This window comes from Acromyrmex echinatior, chromosome 10 (assembly GCF_024713525.1).
Source record: "Acromyrmex echinatior isolate Ae372 chromosome 10, ASM2471352v2, whole genome shotgun sequence".
Lineage (NCBI taxonomy): Eukaryota > Metazoa > Arthropoda > Insecta > Hymenoptera > Formicidae > Acromyrmex > Acromyrmex echinatior.
This window is the reverse complement of record NC_141861.1, coordinates 8,943,791-8,961,318: the sequence shown is the minus strand read 5'-3', so window position 1 is coordinate 8,961,318 and position 17,528 is coordinate 8,943,791. Positions and strand designations below refer to the sequence as shown.

General features: G+C 38.1%; 1 protein-coding gene and 2 long non-coding RNA genes across 8 annotated transcripts; 2 read left to right on the top strand and 1 right to left on the bottom strand.

Annotated features, from left to right (window-relative positions):
* Window positions 1-74: 74 nt before the first annotated feature.
* Window positions 75-17,338, bottom strand: LOC105150289 (uncharacterized). 6 transcript variants are annotated; one of them, XM_011063270.2, is made up of 13 exons: window positions 17,196-17,338; window positions 12,966-13,062; window positions 9,663-9,754; window positions 9,473-9,535; window positions 4,392-4,501; window positions 3,762-3,884; window positions 3,492-3,644; window positions 3,230-3,411; window positions 2,821-3,126; window positions 2,439-2,629; window positions 2,080-2,280; window positions 1,339-1,395; window positions 75-858 (listed from the first exon to the last, which is right to left on the bottom strand). In XM_011063270.2, the coding sequence occupies exons 2-13, from the start codon at window positions 13,054-13,056 to the stop codon at window positions 625-627; spliced, it is 1,803 nt and encodes a 600-aa protein (XP_011061572.1). In that variant the 5' UTR covers window positions 13,057-13,062; window positions 17,196-17,338; the 3' UTR covers window positions 75-624. The 6 variants fall into 6 exon arrangements, with proteins under 6 accessions (XP_011061572.1, XP_011061571.1, XP_087266430.1 ...); XM_011063269.2 differs by lacking the exon at window positions 17,196-17,338 and adding an exon at window positions 14,847-15,078; XM_087410304.1 differs by lacking the exon at window positions 17,196-17,338 and adding an exon at window positions 13,629-13,736.
* LOC147908267 (uncharacterized) lies at window positions 2,207-2,629 on the top strand. Its single transcript, XR_015546376.1, has 2 exons — window positions 2,207-2,327; window positions 2,409-2,629. It is a non-coding gene; the product is annotated as an uncharacterized LOC147908267 (long non-coding RNA).
* On the top strand, window positions 15,066-16,311 carry LOC105150290 (uncharacterized). The gene is made up of 2 exons (XR_015546375.1): window positions 15,066-15,205; window positions 15,486-16,311. It is a non-coding gene; the product is annotated as an uncharacterized LOC105150290 (long non-coding RNA).
* Window positions 17,339-17,528: the final 190 nt, after the last annotated feature.

Below are 17,528 nucleotides of genomic sequence, written 5' to 3'. Positions count from 1 at the left end.
CTCTTACTTCTTTTTTCTTCTAATGCGCATTCTTGTAAAATTGACGAGGAAAATAGTCAATGTTACTGGGAAAGTTATCTTTGTTGCCAAAATTTTATTGCGTCTTCGCAATACGAAAAGCGTCGAACGGACGTATAATTGGTAGAGTGTGACGTGCATAAACGCTTACGACATACTATTCGATACAACTAATTTGGTGATTTCGTCGTGCGAAAATTTTCTAACGGACAGAGATTTTTTAATAGTCGGAAGATAGTCGCACACATGACGATCGCGTCATCGCGCCACACGCGTTTATGCGTTTCATTCCTATCTTTTACCGATCTGCGTAGAACGGCAAAGTGTCGCTAGCTTCAATTATCTACAAAAAAAGATGTCGAATAAAAAAGTGTAAAGTGAGGTTGAAGAAACGCTGCGACGTCTACTAGTAATAATAATATACATATATAATAATATATTAAAATGACAACAATAATTAATATTCATAAATAATAATAATAATAATAATAAATGTGACTGACTCGATAGAATCTCTAAGTAAAAATCCATTTTAAACATAGCGGAAGCGTGTCCGGTTTTATCTCGCACTTATGGAATACATTTTCGCAGACGGTCAACGGATATTTAACGCAGCTTCTGGTTAACTTGTTCGATCTGCTCGTCGATTCTCTGGGAAGTACCCCTGAATTTGTTCGGTTCGGGTCCAATCATCTGTATGAGCTGCGGCACTTCTTGGCCGCTGATCTGCGTGAAACGCGCCAGCGATTTCATGCACGTATACAGCTGCTCCTCCGCGGGACTGCCGTTGAAGTATTGCAATAACGCCATCGTTAGTTCAACTGCGACGTCATCAAACACCTACAGTTCATACATTACGTAAAGATATTTAGAAATCATGTCATATCTCACTCTCTTGCGAATGAAAAAAATATGGTTGCATGACGCGATGTTAAGTAAACAATTATCAAGTTGCAATATAAATTACAACAAAAGTTTGAAATGGACGTTCTACGTCCATCTCAAAAGTAATTTAATCAAATTAATTTTTCCATAGTAATCACAAAAAACAATTATATACAATTTTTTTACAGAATGTAATGTTATAGATTTAGGATTAAACTTGGAAGCACCGTTGTTATGTGAGTTATCTATAATTTTTTGTAATTTTAATAATCGTTACATATACGAGATATCAAACACTCACTTGAAAAATTAATCACATTGTCGCGCACATCGCGTTGTATATTACGCGTGTATATAGTTGCACGCTAGATACCGATAAGAATTGACGACTTACCGCACCGCACGGTTCGATCTAACATGGATTTGGATAGGTACCTTAGAAATGCTGCCTTTCGGTAAAAGTCGCCGCAGATTTTTGCTTTTGTTCATTTTCTGAAAAAATAGTATCCGATTTCTGGAAAGATATCCGTCACACGCAGCGCTATCCGCGCGATTAGAGAGCTTCAGTGTGCGCATGCAAACGAGCATCGAATGAGTCGTGTATCCTTTAATTGAGCCGTCCTTTTTGATTAATGGCAAATATGTATGTTCTCTTTTATGTTCTTTTCGTTGCTCGTTCGTGAAATCGGGTTACCAGGCGAGATGTCCACGTCGACGGTCGCGTTGTTTAGCATTGTCAGCAATTTACAGAGCAAATATTTCTTTTTTTTCTATTACATATAATAAAGGCAGCACTTCTTTCCTAGGACATAGTGCGAGCTTGTTCTCTTGTGACATCGGCAAGCACGCATTCCGAAAGCGGCATTACAAATGATATCGCGCATCGAAGGATCGTACTTTAATATTAAACAATTCCGATTCATATTTCTTCTTCTACAGTCCTGTTTCTCATAAGTAAACTCATAAAATAAGTAAAATTGATAACAGAGATCTACTATATGATATAAAGAAATATCTGTAGCTTAAAATTAAATAACTGTGGAATTATAATCTTTAATAAGACTCCTTCGATACGCGACACGCTTATCGAAGCGACGAGTTATGAAAATGAAAGCAAAAATCGGCGAAAGATGAGAATGTTAATTGGACAGGAAGGATACAGACCACAGTTTTTACCTCCTTGCAGGCAAGGTTGTGAATAATGGCTGCACCGCGGATCTGCAGATCTTCCGAGTTTGAGAGCAGTGAGTGCACCGCAACCTTTGTCGTCACCCTTATGTTGCTGATATTGCTGCTGACGTTCTGATCCTGATGCTGCCACTCCGATATGTAGAGTAACCATTCCGAGCTGCTGAGATTCTCGAACATATTTGCCAACTGTTCGAAACAATTATTGAATTATTACGTTAAAGGTTTTCAGAAAAGTAAGTGTAAATATTAGAAATTTCCACTAATGTACAAAAAATCAGGAAACTATATGAATTAAAATATAAAAATAATTTTAGTTTTACTGTAATAATTTCGTTTATACTTACAAACTGTGCGAGTGGAAGTTGCTCCTCCGGAGGATGCCGATCGATATCAAAAGCGTAAGTCATGATGATGTGCTCTCGCCTGTCTTGATGCAACAACAGAATCACATCGTCCTTCAGTGCGGCAACGGACAGTACGTTCAACAATTTTACTCGCACATCACTATCTAATGATTTATCATACAGAACTCGACCTAAAACCGATTTAATTGAATTGAATTTAACACAGTATATCATGTACTTTTAAATCTCTATTTAAAAGTCTATTTTTATAATGTTCTAATATCTATTATAGTGTAAATTCAAAATTTAATCGAATAAATCAGACACATTTTCAAAGAAAGACTTGAGAGAGTCACTATATTATGTTATTTCAGCGACTTACCAACGAAGTTCAGAAAGTTGTCGCCTAAAGCCCAGGAGCCCTCGTCCTCCAACACATATTGCCGTAGTTCACCCAGGCAAGTTTGTTCTTCATCGTTTAATTTCCCTTTGAGAGCGCTTACCAAGCCTTCATACTCCATTTGTACATCCACCAAGTCTTTGAAAACTATCGGTGGATCTCGATGGCGTTTTTTCTCTTCTTGCTCACGCTTCTCGTCCTCCTCCATCTGCATCACTCGCTCGGACGGCAGCATCTCCGCGGGTGCATTTTCTCCATTGGCCGCCTGCAGTGTTTCGCCGACTGCACCTAATAAATAATAAATATAAAAATTATTTTTCAAATTGTAAGAATTTTTATTATATTATTTTTTATTATTACAATTGTTTTTAATATATAAAATTCTACATACTTTCGTTCTCTGCCATATCTGCACAGCAATTGCTCGGTCCGGTACTATTGCTGTCGCTGCTGGTGGCCTCCTTGCTGCTCTTATCTTTCTTCTCCTTTTTCTTCTTTTTCTTCTTTCGGTCTTTCTTCGCTAATTTCTCGTTAATGACGTTTCTCCGTTCCTCTAACGCGATTGAATTCAATCTGCAAAGATGTTCGATAGTTTAATAAAATAGTAAAATATTTATAAAAACTTAAATGATAATCACGCGTTAAAACTATACCTTGCTTCTTCTATAGCTGTATTTAGGAGTTGATATTCCGGTGAAGTTTCCCTCTGGATTCTCGGCTCAACGAATCTCTGGCCTACTGTGAATCCAGCACTTGAGCTACTGCTTAATGTTTCTATCAACGGAATTAAAGCCTGTCCGATAGGACTGAAAATATAACTCGTATTAAAACATCTCTTCGAAATAAAGTAAACAGGTATCTTATACATTTTTCTATAATAAATGTAAGATTAAATAGCAAATCGTGACTAAATAAAGACGTACGTTTGTAATATTTCTTCTGGTAGATCAAGGATATACTTGGGAATGCCCTTGCCCACCAGGAAGTTACTAACCTCCTCAGTGAAGGAATTACAGTTATGCTTGAAAAGGTTGTACGTGCCCGGTCTGAAAGAAAAGAGTTTATTCTACAAAAACCGACTAATTTTCAAGAATTAAAGACAAACTAAGTTATTAGATAATAAAAAGACCAAACAATAAAAAAATAAAATAACAACAAAATAAAACAACAGAAAATCGAATGTATAATTTAAAAAAAAAATCGAATAATTTTTTTTAATTTGAATAAATAAATGTTACACAAAAAATTAAATTCTTTAAGAAAGATGATCGTAGAAGCGACACAAGATTCCTTCAATAAATTAACAAATAAATTTACGAAGAGATGTAACTCAAGTTAAAGGTGGTCACGCTTTGAAAAGTAAAGATTAAAATAAACGAAAATAAGTAAAGTGCCGTTTAAAGTAATTTAGTAATCAACATACAAGCACATAATTTGTCTTCTCACAGTTTTAAGTGAAACAAAATGAAGATATAGAAGACGAAAGAGGCCGAAGCAGTTCTCGACACAAACACACACATCTCAGCATGCACGCATCAGCCGATGATACTCACGCGAACGTGGAGGTCCCCAAGCCGTTTATGTACTCCAGGAAGACCGAGTAGGGCAGGTAAGTCTCGCCGAGCTTCTCAACTCTTTGCGGATCCCGTAACTCCGTGCCGCCCTGAAACACGAAATGCGTCGAGCGGTCGCGTTAAAATCGCGTCCGGGAAAATCGTACCGTGCCGTCAATGTCAATTTCGCGGCAGCTGCGCTGATCCAGCAGCCGGTTTCGTTCGCCAGAGAGACAGAAGAGAAAAGTGAGAGAGAACGAGAGTAAAAGAGAGAGAATGAGAAAGATAGAGTATACCCGCCTCCTCCTGGCATTAGTGGCCGCGTAATTTTAGAACTACGACAAATCTCGCGCTTCCCTGCGAGAAACCGCCGAAAATAGACGCCCGCGGTATGCGTTGGAGCCGCGACCTCTTCTAGAACGCAAAAGAAAGACGTGGCCCGGCGGAAGTGAAGAGCGAAGAGAGAGAAAATGGGAAGAAAGCGTTTATTACGCGCTCCAAGGGTTGGATCTCTCAAGGATTAATGCGAGGACGTGTCGATCGTACAAATTCTTAAGTCTAAAAAATAATGGAATCTACGCGATACATTTCACGGAAAAGCGAGATTAGCGTCGAATAGATAAGAAAATTTAATTAGTTTGCATTAAATTACGAAATGTCGTCCTCAATGAAGAATGGAGGGATTAATTGGGAAAGTTAAGGTAAAAATAAGACGAGGAGTCTCCATCGCTCTCGAAGCCAAGATATGAGAATAGAAATTAACAGAATAGAAATTATCATTCAGGAATCGGAAATGTTATCCAATTAGCACACTAAATCAGTCGATGACTAAAAATTTCCTTAATCTAATACTGGTCAATTTAATATTATAGTCGATTTATTACTGAAAGGTAGTAATTAATTATTTACTTGAATTACTAAAAAAAAAGTACTGAACAATAGTGCTTTTAATACTTAAAGTAAGCAATTAATTACTGCCTTTCAGTATTAGTTAGTACTAGATTTAAGGGTTCTCCAATCAAACTCTCTTGAGAAGTTAAAAACTAATATAAACGTATCACGGATTTGATATTTTTACAATACATCCGTAACTTTCTATTAAGAATCATTTATAAGGCTATTATCTCACAAAATTGTATAATCTCCAATAGTCTATTCTTTCATCTTCTGTATCCTAAAATTGCACTTATCCTCCCTCCCTCCTCCCTCCCCCTCTCTTTTTCTCTCTTTTTCTCAGCAGCACTCAATACCACGAGATCTTCACTTCCGGTGGTTGCGGAACGAAACCGGAAACGCGTCCGTGTTCACGTGAGCACTTACGAATCCAAAAAGTAAGGTAAAAGTGGAATGAAAAAAACCGTCGTAGGACTATACTTCCTCACTCTTTTCGAGAGCACTCCTGAGAGCGGGAAACGGTTCGCACGCGAACTGCCGATGCTTGGAGAACGCCACGGCGAACGAGACGCCAACGTTGAAGGATGAATGCGTGGCGCGCGCGCAAAATGAGATTCGCGCTCCTGAAATCGCTGGCCGAAGATACTCTTTTCCCCGTTCGGGAAAAAAGGGATACTCGCTGGGGAAGAAACAATACAGAGGTTTTCCTATTTAAACAACGTTTGTCGGACAAGGAGTTAGATCCAGTTTCACAACTCACACGATTAACTCAGCGAGGTTCAATTTGTTTCTCATCTCTTTCCAATTCTAGAATGATGTAGATGAAGTGATATCAATAAACGTAATCGATTGATATTAATGAAACCCGGAAAAAGAACTCTCAAGGAATACAAAAGTCAACAAAAAATCAAAATGACTTTATTTATGCGTCAATAAAATTTGGTGAAAAAAATCATCATTTTGACTTTCATAACGTTAAAATAAAGTCTTTCGATTTCTCTTGATTTTCCCTTGGTGCGTTTTTAGATTCTACTTCATGCTACAAATACTTTGAAGTATTCTTTGATTGGTCAATTTGTAAAATTCGTTCTTTTGATTGATCAATGAAGCATTTGCAGTACCTATTAAGTAAATCACACCCTATGTCACAAAGGCCAATTGCAAGCGATTGCCGATATGCATTACGTGGATGACAAAACGAGAAGCTATCTTGGCGACAGAAAGATAACTATTCGTTATATAAATCGTGATTCCTGTCGAGCAAAATTGATGTGCAAAAAGGAGTAAAAGATACAAATGTGAATAGAGATAACCATGTTTATAGTTTGTATTATAATTAGATAGGGCAATAAATGAGGAAATTGCTAATTGGTTTGTAATTGGCTCGTAAACAATTATTGATTATCTATGTTAATCGATAATCGAACCAAAATTAATTACAGAATTGTTGGAAAAATAGATATACATATTCATAAAAATCTGGAATAGAAATATTGTTAATTCAATCGGAGCATCTAATTATTGGTTATCGAGTTTCACGAGAGGGTTTCGTAGGCGGAAATGAATATATCAGTTATACAGATCTAGGTGTCGCAAAGCGATGCGCATTACAATTACGCGCGTGTTATATTAGTCACGTGCATATTTTCGTCGGCGTGCAGCATAATAAAGTATTACCGTAATGATTTCATCGCGTTGCTTTTAGATGCGCGTCGGTGTCACGATTATTACTTCCGCGACTGCTTGACACCTCTTCAGCTCGCACAGAGGAATCATAATCCAGAAGAAGATACTATAATTTTATAATATAATTATAGTACGATTCCAGAAATAGCAGGTTCTTTCAGATGCCACTAAAAGAAATTGTACAGGATACTAAATATAGCTTCGTATTCTGTTAAAAAACAAGGAAATTCTTGTATCAGAAAACTTGGAAGCTATTCGCACATTCAATATTACGAAAAGACGAGCACTTTAAAAGACACGCAAGAGAGAAGATTTAAATCCTATCTCGAGACTTATAAACTTGGTACTCCTCTCCGAGAATCAACCCTTCAACTATCAAGAGGAGTTCACTCAAGTTACTCAAACAGAATCTTCTCTGCTATATTTTAATCTCGAGTGATTTTTATTGCCGGTCTCGTTCTGTATACCTTCAAACACATGAAAAGACCATAAAAATGAGTCTGAGCTCAAGTAACGCAGGGAAGAACTATTCTAAGGTAATTTCACTATTTAACCAAGCAAAACTATGTTCAGATTCTCACCTAAGTATCACTTAGGTATCATTTTATTTTTATTATTCCCGGAATATTAAACAAGAATGAAATGATATACCTGGGCAGCACTCGGGTGGGAATCTGAACGTGCGCCAGAGGGTGGACCATTTACATGACTGCGGTGAGATTAGGTAGCAACCACATTGAAATTATTGGGGAATATTTTATCGTGTATGAGAATGTAAGCACGCACGGACTCACCTTACCTTTGCCTTACGTCGAGTCTGAACGCGTGGAGCATAAGGCAGGAAAGAGAGTAGTCGCGAGAGAGAAAGAGAGAGGAAGCGGATGTATGCGTGCACGTGTATACGCGTGCGTGCGTATGCGTGCAGCGGGGATTATTTTCGGATTGAACCACACCAAATTTAGTTCCCGCTTGTATCTAGCGTATCGTATGGCCCGCCGAGTGACTTCGTCGCTCTGCGACTAGGCCTTTCGATGATCGGTCGCGACTTCGGGCTATACGCATGCATCGGCATAGGTGTATCAAGTGCGACGGGAAGTGGCGGGAATCATTAATTCTCATTGATAACACGGCCTCGGGTTATTTATATTGCACTTGTCCCAGCGACGTCGTTGCGCGATGATCCCATCGACTGATGTCTGACTAGAGCAAAGACATAGAGTTATGGACTACACCATCTGTATCTAAGGCTACTTTTGATTGATCAATCTGAAGAAAGAATTTTATTACAACTGACCAACTTTTAATTGACCAATCAGAAGAAAGAATTTTATTAACTGACCAATCAAAAAATGCTTCGAAGCATCAAGTGGACCGCACCCTAAATAGTGTATCAACAATAAGAGAGAGAAAGAGAGGAAGAGGGAGAGAAGGAGGGAGAGAGAGAGAAAGCGTGAAGATGGCCAATATTCTTCTCTGTCTAAGATATTGTAATATTGGTTGAATAGAAAGAAATAGAGACTGGCAGTCTTGTGTCTGCTATCTCTCTCATTTTTGTTGATCAATTTACATCTGGATGAAGCAATCCATGCTCTACGTTTTTAAATCGATCATATATTTTTTTCCCTACGGAAACGTGAAAAATGAAAATTTTTTGTACGTGTACACGTACGTGGGCAAGGTGAAAAGTAATCGACCTCAACATGAAACATGAACATGAACGCAATTTTCAGTTAAGTACCAAGTGTTATATATCAAATTACTCGCATTGAAAATATCTATAATTTCTCCTTTGACCACTTTGCTAAACAATTCACAGCTAAAAAGCCAAAAAACCATAAGAAGAAAAAAAGCAAAAAACGAAAATTTAAGAAAAAAAGTACGACTTGTTGTTGAAGATGCCGCCATCGAAGTCAAACTTTTCGATATATATTCAAGTGTTATATATCATATTGCTCACATTAAAGGCGGCTACAATTTCTGCCTTGACCATTTTTCTCTACAGGTTAGCATAGGCTCGGTAGGCTTATAAGTTGCTGCGGCAGATTTGAAAAAAAGCGCTAACATATTTTTGACTCTAACTTTTTAGCTATGAATTGTTCAGAAAAGTGGTCAAAGTATAAATTATAGATATTTTTAATACAAGTAATTTGATATATAACACTTGGTACTTAACTAAAAACTTTGTACATAGTTCATGTTTTCATGTTGAGGTCGGTTACTTTTCACCTTGCCCTCGTACATACAAAAAATTTTCACGTTTCTGCCCCGAAGAAAAAGTTACATGATGACCCCCTGAGATTGTTAATATTGTTGCGGCAACATGTAAATGAAAAGACAGAAATATTGATGCGTGGGAGCGGTATTAGGAGAATGGATCTGATGTTTATTTAGCAAACAGAAATCTCGCTGCCGAGAGCTCGGCGGCAGAGGACGCTTACTAATAGGTTGTTGATACTAGCTGGGAGTCTCAATTGATGTTTCTAAATCGCGGAGATACTCACGAAGATGAAAGAAAGCACTCGGGCGGAATATCGAGTACGGCGCGACGGGAACCACCTGCGTAACTGAACGAAAACCCCGCGTTGTATTTTAGCGTTTCGCCGGCGTCGCCGTGATGCAGTCAGCGCTACTAAACGCTCGATCGCATCCCAATCGAGATAATCAGATCCGCCAGTGGCGGAGGATACTCACGGGTCGGACACTCTGGATGCCAACGGGGCCGAAGAAGTACTCTCTTCCGTATGCGACTATCGCCGTGTGCCATATTCCGTCCAATTGGCGACCTGCGAATAAAAGTTGGAGATTAATGACCATTTGTTTTAATGACAAAACAGAATGCAACAGTAATAATATTTGCATAAAATAATATTTAATAAGATACGCATAGTGGTAGATATATATGTATATATAATTTTAGCGCCTTCATTTATCGATATAAAAATAAAAAAATTATTTAATAATTATCATTTTACGCGATATAATAATAAGTAATCATACGATAAATATCTACCGGTAGAAATAATTTTAATTTTAACAATGCAAGACGTCTCTCAGCAAATATTCCTTGGAAGAAGAGAATTCTAAAGATTCCTTATTTTAGCGAAAGATTATAGCTGGTTCCAAGTTTTCGGATCCAGAAAGAATTTGGAATTAGATGAAAACTAATTCTATTTACATCTCCGGCGTGATCCAATGAAGCAACCTCGAGACAGGCTTAAACTCAGGCTCGCGATATTTGTTCAAGGTCCGACAGAGACGATCATAATTGTGGCTTGTCCTCGCGTAAATTCGTTGGCTAGATCGAAGTGCGAAACGCGAAGCTCGCGCGAGCCCGGATGAAGCTCGAGCTTGCGGACCTGTATGTGCCTCCTTTGACCCAGTTCTGCACCGCGGAAATAGCTAAGTACATCCGCGTACACGCATCGTTTCGTGGCTTTCTCATTGCGTCTCTCGGGTCTCTCAGTGATGTCGACCTCGCAAGAAATAACCTGGTCGTTATAATTACTTCCAGAGCGGTGCAAGACGCTGACGTTTACGACGAATTCAAAGGCGAGAGGCGGCTGTCGGTCTTTTGATTCCATAGATGTAACGGGATACATTTATAGATCGTAACTTTACGTAATGCAAATTTTCCAGTGTCTTAAAGGGTACAATTACATTTTTATCGTACTAAATTAACCTTTATAGGACGAGAAAGCCATTACAGTGGCGCCGAAACAGTGTCACATTTTGAGACAAGAAATTACAATCAAAACGTAATAAATTAAAACAAATCTTATTTAAGGAAAAATTGTAAAATTAAAAAAATAGACCTCCTAAATATTAAGACCAATCAAAAATTTGAAATTAGACTTAGAAATAATTATCGAATAATTAAATGACAATTATATACACAACACATTAATTCGACTGGAAGTTACAAATCCTTATAATCGGAAATCCGGAAGATATTTCTCGGGAGATTCGTAATTCTTCTATGTCATTATATTCAACTTATCCGCAATATAATCCCGCACGTTTTCGAGGTCTGGACTCGGCACTCGCTCGGTCTGGAGCGACTGCCAATTTATGCGGATCAAAATGTTCTCAGAGCATTGGAACGAACGCTGCCCTCGACGCACTCGAAAATAGACGTCTAAGAGTGCGGGAATACGTAGCTCGGACACGTGGCTCACACAATCCGCACTTTACGCCATTCGCATGGAATTCCATACGCATTATAGGGTATCGCGAGTTCTGGCACCCTTTCCAACTGTTTCCGTATTGGTCTTGCTGCACCTGCGATTCTCTTAAATTATCACCGCGCATGCCGCGCGTGTTTATACGTCTTCACCTACGAATTGCACTTCTTCGAATCATTCATTTCTAGACCCCAAAAATTAGCTAGCATTTGCATCGCAAATAAATTAATGTACATACATAGTCTGACAATAAAGTTCTTGGACTGCAGCAATAAGAACAACATTTCAGATAATAAAATGTTATATTTTACCCAAGCAGAAATAAATCACGGAAACGTTAATGACGTTATAAAATAATATTTTATTTAGAGTCATTTTGACATCATTTTGATATTATAATGACTTGTTGTGTTCTGCTTGGATATCTTTCAAAGTAATATTCCATATAATGTCAATATACTTCACATCTTTGATATAAAACTTAAAAACATCATGAAAGATGTAAATAAAAGCTATAAACAAGATATAAATAAGAAGGATATTCACAGAAATGTGGCTCTGAATATAGCATTCCAACTATGGACATTAAAACAAGTTTTTAGGTTTTGTATCAAAATGTGTGAAGTGTATTGATGTCATAAGGAACTATTTTGAAAGAAAAAATATATAATAATTTTTTATTTGAGATATTAATATTTTTTATTGCTGCGCACTCCGAGAATTTTTTGTCAGATATCATGTACGTATTTTTCTAACGTTCTTTTTCAACTTTATTTCGTGCATCAATTTCATTTTATTTTTGCGCACTTCAGCGCACATCCCATTGCATCAGTGAAGCACATCGATTAAACCGTCATGAAGCTGATCGATGTGACACCATTGCCACTCTTTGAGTCATCGTTGCCTAAAGTGTCATCAATTCTCGACGGCTGTTTATATATTTGAATCGCATTTAATCCGAAATCGTATGTACGATTTGGCAAGAGTAGCAACGTTGAAAGGAATAAATACAATGAGTAAAGGTGGCGATAATCCGCGGATTACGAGCATGCATGATTGGCAGAATGGAAGGAAACGAGTTAAGAAATCAATTGATAACGTCAGATTTTTTTCGACAAACTGAAATCGCAATCAATATCGCGAACGTATAAAAATGATTAAAATGATCCTCTATCATTCAGAGCTATATTCTCTGAATAGGAGGCACTCTCAATGAGAATTTTATTAATGCATGTGTCAATTCATGTATTATATGATATACTTAGTTCTTTCACTTTGTCTATTATTTGCAATGTAAAGTATGTGAACTGCAGTCGCTGTTTCCACGGCGCATAATAAAGAAATACGTTTTCCGTCACATTATATATCTTTAAATAACATTTCGGCTCAAGGTAATGGAGCTTAAAATTGCATCCGATGAAAACAACGATGAAGACAATATTTTGTTTTGGTAAATATTATGAGCAATCATTGATAACAATGCACGCAGGGTATATATTTATGTGATGCAGGACTCGATTCTTTAAGTCAATGGTGATTTTTTTATTTTAAAAAAGCTCTTCACCTTCTTTTTATTTACTAAATTAAACATTGTTTAATTTAATATAAAATAAACATTTTAACAAGTAAAAATTGACTAATAATATTATAGAATAAATAAATATTTACATTTTCGGAATCTTCTACCATTTAATTAATCATACGTTTATCTTCGTTGTAATAAATTATTCCAAAAAAAATCAAGTAAAAAAATAAATAAAAGTGATATATTTAAGTAACTGTAAATAGTATCATCAATTCCTCATATGCTTACCAATGAGTATCTGCGACATCATTGCGGCCATTCCTTTGGTAAGGTCATAAATGTACAGCTCCACTGCTGTCCTTATATCTTCCTCCTCCATCTTGCCCTAAAAACAATTATAACATCCCTCAAAAATTACGCAATTATTATAAACTTAAATAATCGTTCCAAATAATAATTGTCAAAATTGTCAAACAATCCATTTGTATTTCCTGTATATTTATGTCGGTAAAATATCCCGTATGATTCTTTTTCAATCCCGACTTTTATGCGAGATATAATTCACGTCTAACTTTGTGAGAGTAGACACAACAGTGTCTATGTAAATGTTCTGATGTAAAGAATGTTCTGATGTATTTTACAATCGCTTAAACGTAGTTGTAAGCGGTTGTACTGAGAATTGATTAGTCAAATACTCTCCTCTTTTGCAGAACTAATTCAATTTTCAATTCTTTAACGCTTAATCTACAATAAAAGTCGTAGTGGTCGTAGGGTATTAAGCCATAGAAAATTAATCAATTACAATCGAATATGAGACGAAACATCGACTATAATTGATCAATTTTCTACGAATTGAAATCCTACGATCGCTATGATTTCTATCATTGATCCCGTATTAAAATCTAAAATGATTTTCTGCAATGAGGAGATAATTCGGAATGTGATACTCACAGCTCTTTTTTATAATATGTCGTGTTTTACGGCAAACACTTCTTCAATACTCTCACCGTGCAATGCCGTTTGGTTTCTCGTAGAGGAATGTCTAGTATTAGAAACCGAAGGAGTTTAATCATGTAATTGTAGTGAATCAGCGATTTAGAAGCATCCGCATACATTATAGAATCTACACATAATAGCTTTGTTTTCGAGTATAACTCGATCGTTCGACGCAATTTATTACAATTTAAAGAGGTATTGCAAAATTACGGGGAAAGAAATTCAAATAGATGTCTAAAAGTAAATACAGGCAATTTTATTGCGTTCTTATTTATAGACGTTTAACAATAAGTTAATTTTGTTGCGTTATCATTTAGAATAGTAAATAAGAAGATTGATTAAAACATTTTTTTCTCATAAACTTCTTAATAATTTGCCCTTTAAAAAGCATATTTCTGCCAATTTCAAAATTTCTGTAAACCAAACGTATCTCTAAAGCCTACGACGCACGATGCATTTTTTTCTTGTTGGATTGTTTGTGTTTTAGTAAATTATCAGAATTGCACCACACAGAATGCAGAATTTCTAATAATTTATTAAAGCGTAAACAATCCAAAACAAATACATTGGGTGTCATAGACTTTAACAAAAAAGGATGTTAAAAGCATCTTTCAGCGATAAGACAACAGAGGATACATGAGATTTTCTTCAAACTTCATTTATTACGTAATCACAATAGCCTTCTTTCGTCATAAGTTCACCTTAAGAAAAACGCTTTGCTTTCTAAAGGAATATTTCTCTACTTTGATCTTTAGTACACACGATGATTTTCCAGTTCTTTACTACATACACCGATAAATCATTCATGCCTCGGAATAATTTTCATCACTTTAATAAATATACAAAAATTATAAAGTGATTTTTACATATATGCTTTAATATCTTTAGAAAATATTTGTGAGGTTGTTACATTAAAAAAAAGTTATATATTTTATATGCATTAAACTAATTATTTGATGCTTCTAATTTTTCAAAGAAAAGAAATGTGCAGAATGACCCAATCATGTGTAACTAAGGATTAAACGAAAATTACACGCGCGGATACCATTAGAACGAACTGAAGACTAAAGATTGATTAAGAATAAACGAATTTCGAACAGAGAAAAATATAAGAGAAGAAAAATTCGCGAGCGGTTTACGAGGAACAAGAAGAGGAGCGTCGACAAGGCCTACCTTCCTGCTCTCATTGACGGCTTAACAGGTGGATCGATTATCGGGTATGACTTCCGCGAAAAGGAGGGGGATGAAAACGGCGGATAGACTCCTGGCAAAGCGGCGGATCGACCGATGGAGACGAGAAGCCGATGCGGTCGATGCTGATGACGATGACGATGGAAGAACTTGACGCACGTATAGGTCTCGAGCACCGTCTCTCGGGAGCGCCCGGGGTGCGCTTCTCGCGCTAGATGGCTACCGGCTAGCAAATGCAAACTGATCGCGCCGAAATCCTCACCGGAGTACGCGGCCTCCGCGGGGCCGCGGAGTCTCTCACGGCGCGGTAGTCGTTCTTGGCAGGAAGAAACGGTAAAGAGGTAAGAGGGTCATAAGTAGCGGTCGCAACCCAAGGAACACATACGAGTCAACAAAAAATCAAAATAATTTTATTTTCATTCTTAACGTCAATAAACAGATAAATTTTGTGACGAAAAATCACCGTGACGTCTACATTTAATGACGTCAAAATAAAATCATTCTTTTTTCTATTGACTTGGTGTGTTCCTTGAGAGGCTGTCGCTCCGATATTCTCCATTCGTCAACCATCCCGCGATCCGCATTGTCAGGATTTATCGCAATTACACGTTACAATTATAGATACATTATTCTCGGTGGTGTCTGGAAGGAACGTTCGTTGGCTCGTTAAAACGCACTTTAAAAGACGACGCTATTGTCGCTGAGTCACGCTCTGCGTCGAATGACGCAGACACTCGGTTGAGACGTCTGTCTCTCGTACGCAGATACGCTATTAACGTACGTTTCTATCTGTAGCTCTATCTCCGTAGGTGTTTTTTTTTTATAAACAGTTTATATATCTCTTGTGATTTCACAGTTATTCCGAAACATAATGGACGTTGGCTAGAGACCCTGGCAGGCGCGTTTTGGAATTATGCATAGCGCGTCAAAAATATACGTGATTCTCCGTTCCGGATTGATGCAACGCGAATCAAGAGAATCTTTCCAAACGCCAGAGGGAATATTTCTAAACACTTCTAAATTTGAAAACTCAGTTATATCGAAAGAGACACGCCAGTTTTTCAGCAGCTGAAGTAAACGCGCCTTAGAAATATAATTTTGCAGAGCTAACAAGAAACGTACTGCAAGACGTTGCATGTTCGTCAATGAAAAATTCGCTAATAATCGGAAAATTCGTAAAGTATGAATTTACTAGGATCAATTACGCTAAAATGCATCCGACGAAAGATGTGCCAGCGTTTAAGTTTATTTATATCCGAGTACGATCACCTGGTAAAGTGGCAATCGCCGGCATTGCGTGGCCATGACCAGACAACAATTCGCGATCGGTGTTCAACGCGTTGATTATTCCTGCAATGACACAAATTCGTATAAAATCGTTCCGCTTTGCATTACTCAAATAACGAAAATAATAAATAAATACAACTAAACATGTACAATTTTTCAATATGATTGATTCTTGTTTTTGCTTCCTTATAAATCTAAATGTATAAGCCTATCATATTAAAGAATTTTACAACAGCAAAGCTGCTTTCTCTGCTGAACGCAGCCGATAATTAATTGCCCATGAATTTCCAATGTAGATTAACTTAAATCTCGTTTCAACTTTTTTCTTCACTTTTTCTTAAAATTAGAAAAAGATGAAGAGAGAGATTGAATTGAGATTGAAATTAAACTACGTTAATAAAAAAAAAGGGGACATAAATTAATAGAAGTCTCGCTAAAATCACCTCTAACCATGAACACGGCATCATATCCGAAGTGACCCGAGGTCTGCGTCTCGCGAACAGATTACAAAGGGTAGTTCCCAGAAAGCGAGAATCAGTTAGTCAGGCGCGGGCGGACAACCGCGAAGGCAGCGCGCGCAGCGTCGGAAACGCGCGACGCGCACAACCGATTTTGCAAGCGCCGCGCCGGATATGCTATATCGACGGTGCTACGCTCTTTCGAAAGTGCGCCAGGGGTCGGCGTCCGCTTCTACCCCGTCGTAGGACAGGTTGCATAGTGCGCGGAGAGAGAGAGATAATCGCAGGAGAAGGGAAAAGCGCGCTTGCGAGCACTTGCGAGTGGCGTCGTCCTTATCGTCCTTCTAGTCTGGACGTCTGTCGCGCGCGCAAATTACGGTCGTTCGATCGACGTTCGGACGGACGGTCGAGAAGAGAAAGAGAAAGAGAGAGAGAGAGAGAGAGAGAGAGAGAGAGAGAAGGAAAAAAAAGAGAAAAGCGAAAGGCGCGAGGAGAGAATTTCGATAGCGCCAAGAGTACACCGCGAGCGACAGACGTTTTACCCAGCATCGAGCAAGACCCCCCTGGGGACTCGATTTGCACTCACCTTCGGTGACTCTGGTCGATCAGTGGCAGGGACACTCGCTCACACTCGCTCGCCTGGAGCTCGTCGAGATCTCTCGCGGGAGTTCGTTGTACCGCGCCGAGCGTGTTGTATATTCGCGAGGTGTTCCGTTCGCGCGCGCTCAGCTGACTCTGCTGGCTGACTCCGCGCTGACTCCAATTCCGCGTACCGATAACAGTGCGGGACTAAAGGGGCGCGTGTGCGGTCGCGCGGCGACATCGGTATTCGGTAATCATCGCTGCCATCGTAGGATACGCGGCTCGTCGACCGCGAAAAAGAGAGAAGGAGAGCACGCGAGGAAGACGGAGAAAGAGA

Excerpts from the sequence above, each read along its gene's own strand:
- LOC105150289 (XM_011063270.2), bottom strand. The coding sequence starts at position 13,056 with ATGGAGGAGGAAGATATAAGGACAGCAGTGGAGCTGTACATTTATGAC. Across the intron at positions 4,502-9,472 it reads GAGTGCTTTCTTTCATCTTC|GGCGGCACGGAGTTACGGGA; the intron begins GTGAGTATCTCC and ends TTCGTGTTTCAG. Across the intron at positions 3,127-3,229 it reads AGATATGGCAGAGAACGAAA|GTGCAGTCGGCGAAACACTG; the intron begins GTATGTAGAATT and ends ATTATTTATTAG.